The 7,126-nt window shown below is 54.0% G+C and overlaps 1 protein-coding gene across 2 annotated transcripts; it reads left to right on the top strand.

Annotated features, from left to right (window-relative positions):
• Positions 1–1,366: 1,366 nt before the first annotated feature.
• On the top strand, positions 1,367–3,121 carry CLPS (colipase, pancreatic). Of its 2 annotated transcripts, XM_012646606.1 has the most exons (3): positions 1,367–1,450; positions 2,404–2,526; positions 2,990–3,121. In XM_012646606.1, exons 1-3 carry the CDS (start codon positions 1,367–1,369, stop codon positions 3,119–3,121), a joined length of 339 nt encoding a protein of 112 aa, XP_012502060.1. The 2 variants fall into 2 exon arrangements, with proteins under 2 accessions (XP_012502060.1, XP_012502062.1); XM_012646608.1 differs by lacking the exon at positions 2,404–2,526.
• Positions 3,122–7,126: the final 4,005 nt, after the last annotated feature.

The following is a 7,126-nucleotide window of genomic DNA, read 5'->3' as shown; positions in this document are numbered from 1 at the left end:
ATAAGGAAACTGAGGCTCAGGGAGCTTAAGAAGTTTAAATTCCTTGTCCGAGGTCATGTAGCTAGTGCTGACTTTTGAAGCCAGGCTGGTCTGATCAGAGCTGTGCTTAGGGCACCCCAATCTGGGGCCTCACAGGGGGGCTGTCTTCCACCTTCTGGGATGGGGGGGAGGGAGGGCTCTGGCTGCAGGGACCAGACCTTCAGGGCAAGCTGCTCTGTTCCCACGCCTGAGCACACTCGGGCAGCTGTGCTCTTCCCAGCCTCCAGCCCCTGGGCCCTCTGAGGCTCACGAGCCCTCCTCATTCTCAGCCAGGACTAGCAACTGCTCACGCTCACACGTGGCCTTGGGTAGGCGGCAGGGCGAGTGGAAGCCTTAACTGAAGGCTGGGTCTTTGATGCTGGAATTGCAGGTACCGAGTGAGGTGGAAAGGAGCGGCGAGAGAATCACTCGAGAAGGGCCCCCTAAGAGTCCCCGAATCACTCCTGCGGCCAGCGCCCTCTGCGAGGGAGAGGGAGAGGCACCAGAGCGAGGACACACCCCCCCCTGCCAGGGGCCACACGGCTGCTCACCCCCAGGGACCTGGGCCTGCTCTAGAATCCCCCAAGGGGCCTGGAAGGAAGGTTGAGGGGTGGGAGGCTGAGACCCCACCTCACCTGAGCCTGACACTGCTACACACCCGGGTTTGGCTGGGGCCAGAGGCAGGGCCTGAACTGTGGTGACGCAGAGAGGTGCCCGGTACACAGAGCGCGAGGGGGCAGCAGCTCCACTCAGCTGCCGGGGGCCAGGCCCCCGCTCCAGGCCGTGTACACCTGGGGACACCTGATATAACTGTACTCTTATAACTGTCCATCATTATGTTAATAGACATGTAACACGCATATATGTGTGTTAACTCAACTCCTGAAATTGTCCTCAGCTGACAGATGAGACTGAGAGAACAATGAGGACAGTCGGAGAGTCTGCCCGGCTGGTGACTTGCAAGCTACCAGTGCTCCAGGGCCCACACTCTTTCTTTTGTTTGTTTGTATTACCAGAGCGTCCACACTCTTAATCATGATACAACACATGGTTATCGTATACACACACACACACACACACACACACATGCACACACACACACACACACACACGCACACACACGCACGCGCGCGCCAAAGGCCACCAGGTGCCTGCCCAGCTACCTTATCAGGACCCCACACAGATTGGCCACAGCTGTGCCCCTGCTCACGGCCGGCCCTGTGGAATGCAGAAGGTGGGTCACATGTGGACAGGAGCCTTTTTATAACCCCACCACCCCAGCTGGCATGGTTTTCTGCCATCTGACCTGCCACTGCCACTGCCACCCACAGCGGCCGTCCCACTCGCCATGGAGAAGGTCGTGGTCCTGCTGCTCATCGCCCTGTCAGTGGTCTATGCAGCTCCCGACCCTCGGGGGCTCCTCATCAACCTGGTAAGAGGGTCTTCGCGGGGCGGGGGGCCGTCTGAGTCCCCAGGTGGGGATGTTGTAAGGGTGGCCCCCGACCTCCCACGTCCCCACCTGGGCTGCCTGGGGCCGGGAGGAGCAGCACCAGCCTCTCCGCCTTCTGGCTGGCCCTGGAACAGGCTGGTGGGCGCCGAGCAGTGGTCCCGCCTGGCCCCGGGAGCTTTACAAAAATCCAGAGGCCTGGGCTCCGCCGAGAATTCCAGTCTCTGGCCTGCAGCGGCACCTTCCTCACTGTGTGCCAGACACGGTTCTGAACGCCTCGGGAATGCTCGCCGCTCAGTGCTCACAACCGCCGCGGAGGTTCGGACGGAGGCTGGCTGAGGCTCCGGGCTGCGGGTGGAGCCGGGCAGGCTCCGGTCGCGCTCCCGCCGCTGCCTCTCCGCCAGGGCACGGCCGGGAAAGCCTCTCCGGGCCACCCGCGCAATTCGAAGGTCCTTAACTCTCTTAACTCAGGGCCATGGTGGGTTTGGAGGGTCCAGGACCCCCTTGAGATTCCGTGGCCAAGTCTGTGGTGGAGGACGGGGTCTTGCAGGAAGGTCAGGCTCCTCAAAGGAGTAGGGGACCCGGAGAGGGTTGGAAGCCTATTTGGGGGCCACATGTGCATGTTCCAGATGGGAACACTGAGGCCTGGGGGCAGCGGCTTGCCCAGGGTCACCAGGGAGTTGGGAGCACAGCCGATACTAGAACCTGGGGGTCCTGACCCCCTCCCAGCCCAGGGCTGCTTCTCTGTCACCACACGCCCACTTCTCACACCGGGGCAGGGCAGAGAGGCCGCCAGACCCAGGGGCTGGACTCCTTCGCACACACCCCCAGCAGGGAAGGCACTGTCAGCGGTCGTGGGTGCTGGGGCGGAGGTCTGGGTGGAGAAGGGGCCTAGAGGAGGGGGTCCTGGGCTGATGGGCTGCCCCTTCCCCTGGCAGGATCAGGGTGAGCTCTGCCTAAACAGTATCCAGTGCAAGAGCAATTGTTGTCACCGGACGAGCGGGCTGAGCCTGGCCCGCTGCGCATACAAGGCCAGCGAGAACAGCGAGTGCTCTCCCAAGGTGGGTGCTGGAGCAGTTGGCGTGGGTGGGGGAGAATGGGGAGGGGTAGCTCAGAGGAGGAGGGCCCTTGGGGCTGGGGGGTGGGATCAGGGAGGAGGGGCAGCCTGGAGGCTGAATGTGGAGGCGAGAGGGCGACAGAGTACTTTCCCATCCACCCCATCATCTCTCTGGCCCCTCACAGCTGAGCAGTGAGATGGGTGGGGCAGGGGTTGTTATCCCCATTTCATGGATGGGCAAATAGAGGCTCCCCAAAGAGATCAAGTTAGTGAGAGCAATGAGCCCGAGTGGAGACCAGAACCCAGGTCTCCCAGGCGCACAGTGTCCCCCCGCCCCGGAAGCCGTCGGGAGAGATGCTATCTGATGAGACGCAGGGGCCTGCTGGTTCTCTGGGTCAGGCGTGGGCAAGTGTTGCCCAAACTGGACCCCCATAGCCTGTAACTCTACTGCCTCTGTGTGTCTCCAGTCACTCTATGGGGTTTACTACAAGTGTCCCTGTGAACGGGGCCTGACCTGTGAGGCGGACAAGAGCATCCTGGGCGCCATCACCAACACCAACTTCGGCGTCTGCCTTGATGTTCAGCGCTCCAAGCAGTGAGACCACCCATCCACTCCTGCACCCAGCCCGCACACTGCGGGACGCTAGGTCCAGGGCCACCTCTCTCCTCCCCTGCCACCTCTCCCTGGCTGGCCACCTCCCTGACCAGCGTCTCTGTTTTCTGACTAGGCTCTTGGCAATTAAAGCCCGCCTGCAAACCTTGCCCGGCCTCCTGCAAGTCCTTGCTGCGTCGGCGCCCTCCTTGAAGTTACATCAAGCCTTTGCCACCAGGGCAGGCTTCAAACGGGCCAGAAAAACAGGGATGGGTCTGGGGCCGGGGACGCTGTGGCCGAACAGATTGGAGAGTAGAGACAAGGTTGTGAAGGAGGCCCGGCCAGTCTGGAACCTCTCCATTTCTGAGGAGCAGTCACACCTCCTGGGATGCCTTTCCTTGTCCCTCACGTTCGAGAGGGACAGGCAGGTGTGTGCAAGCTCACACTCATACTCACACACACACACACACACACACACACACCCTCTGGTAGGGAATTACAATGGCTCATCTTCATTGCCCTGCGTCAGAATTTACCAGCCCCGGTCTTGGGCTCTCGCCTCTTTCCTGGGCCCAACCCTCAGACGTAACAGCCGGCTGACACACCCAGGCCTTACAGGTCAGACCGTAACAATTGCTGTGGGCTCACTCTGTGCCACCCAATCCTCACAGTGATCCCAGGAGGGAGAATTCATCGTCTCCACTTCACAGATAAACTAAGTTTCAGAGAGCGTAAGGAACTTGCCCGGTATCACACGATCAGAAAAAGCTGCCACACTACCCATCTAACTCCACCCCCTACCCTTTCTATGAGTCCCTGTTCTCTGCCCAATTATTCACACTAAGAAAAGTGGGAGGAAATTGTAAGCAATTTAATTTTGGCTTAATATAAAAATGTTACATCCCCTGGAGCTGTCAAACATGAGTTACTTTAGGCAGTCGTGCGGTCCGTCATCAAGATGTGCAGGTGGAGGCTCGCCTAGCCCCTGGCTGGACTGGAGATTCACACAAAGGGGCGGGTAGTGAACTGAATGAAATCTGGTGTCCTCTCCGCCCCGGGGCTCTGCAGGCCTACGATGGATGAACCCCTAGTAACCACAGGCTTGTGCGTTAGGACTGCATTTAGTTACGAGCTGCAGAAAACCCAAGTGATTACGGCTGAAACAAATAGGACTGTGGATTTCTCACAAATCAAGAAGTCCAGAGATGGGAAGTGCTGGTATTTGTTTGGTGGCTTGGTGGCTGGGGGCTCTGCAGTTCTCCTGACCTCTTCACGATTGCCAGATGCCGTAGCGGCAGCTCCTAGCGTCGTATCCTCTCGCCGTATTCTAAGGCAGGGAGCGGGTAGGATGGGGGGAATGAGGGGCAGAGCATTTTGCCAATACTTCTGTGTGTCTCTCGGTCTGTACCCGGTCAATTCTGCTGTAACAATTTTAAATTTTCTAATAGCCATATTAAAAAAGTAAAACTAAAAAGAAGCAGGTGGAATCAAATGCAACCCCTCTTAGATTTCGGCACGTCCTCCAGATGGACTTCTGTTCGTATTTCAATGGCTAGAACTGGGTCGTCTGACCGCTCGGCCTGCAGGGGAGGCTGGGAAAGCACCCGGCAGGGGCGGGGAACCTGTGGCGCTAAGGCCACGTGTGGCCTTTTACGTCCTTAAGTGAGGCCTTTTGACTGAATCCAAATTTTACAGAACAAATCCTTTTATTAAAAGGGGTGAAGCTGAGAAAGATGAAGCTTTTCTGCTTCCTTTGGTGCTTAAAAAAGAGCAATGTTGAAGTCAGAAGGCCGCAGGTTCCCCAGCCCTGTGTGGCTGTTGGGAAAGCAGGTAACAGCGTCCGCCGCAGGTGAGTTAGTGCTCAACAAGAGCGGCTCTCAGTACCTTGACCCGGAGCGGGGTTCAGGCCCCGAGGCAGGGCGGGGTCATATTTCTTGGTTCCCAGATTCAGGCCTGGGGGAAATCTGCATTTATGTCTTGGTTTATCTCCTGAGTGACCATACTGTGCCCAGCACTGTGTTTTGGACTATTGGGGACACAAGGAAGATGTCCCTGGTTTCCAGAAGTGAGTACTGAGTTGGGCTCTGCAGAAGCAAGTGGCCAAGACCCCAATCATCTGTTCCCTCGTATTAAATCCTTTCTACTTGAAATACCTGGAGTGAGTGTTTTTCTACGCTGAAGCTCATGCGAGTCTGCCTGAAAAGGGGAGCATTTTGTCACGTTGTGGCTGTTGGTCAAAAGCACCTTCCTCGCTAAGCCTTGAGCCCAGGGGAGTCACCTTTTCCTAATGCACAGAAGGATGTCCTATGGGCTGCAGCCTCGCCACTGACACTTTCCACCTTAACATCCTAATCCCAGGAGTTCCCTGTCTTCTTGTGACTTCCTTCTAGATCTGCTAGCTATCCAGCTGTAGAAGCAGGGGCGTTTGCAGCCTTGCGTCCATAAAAAATTCCTGATGCTGGGCCCGCAGACCCACGCTGTCTGATACGCTGGTGTGGTAGCTCTTAGCCAGCCACAGGTGGCTGTTGAGCACTTGAAATGTGGCTCATCTGAATCAAGATAAATGTAAAATACAAACTGGGTTTTGAAAACTTATTACCAAAAAAAAAAAAGTAAAATATTTCAAATATTTTCACATGTTGAAATGATATTTTTATTGGGTCATAAACAAAATAGATTATCAAAATTGATTCCACCTGCTTCTTTTTAGTTTTACTTGTTTAATATGGCTATTAGAAAATTTAAAATAACATACATAGCTCGCGTTTGTTTTCCACCAGACAGCGCGGCCGTAGACTCCGGGTTTCTGCTGCTTTTCGGCATTGGGGACCTGCCTCCTTTCAGCGTGGCAGGGAGACAATCTTCCCACAAGTGCCCCCTGACTCACAATGGTTTGACTTACAATTTTTTGACTTTACCGTGGTGCAAAATCAATATGCATTCAGTAGAACGATAAATCACAGGAGATATTCAACACTTTATTATAAAATAGGCTAGCAGCAGTGCCCTCTATCAATGGCCACTTGTCCCAGAACGGCAGCTGAATTTCCATGGCTGGTGAAGGGGTCCAAAATATGCCACCGTGGCATACAAATTATTTTGAGCTGAAGGTATTTGAGAATAGGCTTTTTTCTGAACTCCTGTATCTGCCTAAAAGCAGAGCCCCGCAGAAGAGCTCAATTGTTTCTCAAAACCAGGGAGGAAAAAAAAAAAAAAAACAAAACCAGGGAGGAGTGACTCGCTGGAGAGGAGAGAGGTTGGCACCACACTGAACAGTCACAGTCATGAAACTGTCGCATCTCCCATCTCTTCTCCTAAGGGCCCAGGTATCTCCTCAAAAATGTGTTCCTGTAAGTGTCCTTCCTCCTCCCCTTCCTCTGTGACGATGGTATATAAGCCCCAAATTCTAACTTCCTCCTAGAGTCACAGTTTTCTGTGAACTCCCCTACATTCTCCATAAAAATCTCTCATTTCTCTTTCTACTAGGTCTTTCATCAGTTTAATTCTCAGGCCTGTGACGACCGAACCTAAGAGGGCAGAGGAAAAGCTTTTCCTCCCTGGCGCTTGGAACTGGTTGCACCATGTCAGCAACGTGTATCTTTGCCCCCCTCCTCTTTGGTTTTTTTCATGAAAGGACATTAACGACAACTTGAGTCTTTTTTTTAAAGAAGGCATATTATTTTCCCAGATGAAAGCATTCAATGTTGCAAAGAACTAAAATTTCCCCAAGTTAATCTTTTTTTTATTGTTTATAATTAAGGTGTACCACATGACGTTTTGATATCTTTGTCTTGCCATATATAGAGTGAATATTACAGTGAAGCAAATTAATATACCCATCATCCCATGTGGTTATCTACCTTTCTGTGTGTGTGAGTGGTTAAGAGTACCTAAAATCTACTCTCTTGGCAAATTACCAGTGTACAATACTGAATAATAGGCTGTCCTCATGTTGTATATTAGGTTCCTTAGACTTCTCCCTTCTACGTAACTGCAACTTTGTACCCTCTGA

The sequence above is a fragment of the Propithecus coquereli genome, unplaced genomic scaffold (assembly GCF_000956105.1).
Source record: "Propithecus coquereli isolate 6110/MARCELLA unplaced genomic scaffold, Pcoq_1.0 Scaffold248, whole genome shotgun sequence".
Taxonomy (NCBI): Eukaryota; Metazoa; Chordata; class Mammalia; order Primates; family Indriidae; genus Propithecus; species Propithecus coquereli.
The sequence above is the reverse complement of the archived record's forward strand: the minus strand, read 5'-3'. Positions and strand labels throughout refer to the sequence as shown.

Coding starts and splice junctions, on each gene's coding strand:
- CLPS (XM_012646606.1), top strand. CDS start 1,367: ATGGAGAAGGTCGTGGTCCTGCTGCTCATCGCCCTGTCAGTGGTCTAT. Junction 1,451..2,403: donor GGGGGCTCCTCATCAACCTG/GTAAGAGGGTCT, acceptor TTCCCCTGGCAG/GATCAGGGTGAGCTCTGCCT. Junction 2,527..2,989: donor ACAGCGAGTGCTCTCCCAAG/GTGGGTGCTGGA, acceptor GTGTGTCTCCAG/TCACTCTATGGGGTTTACTA.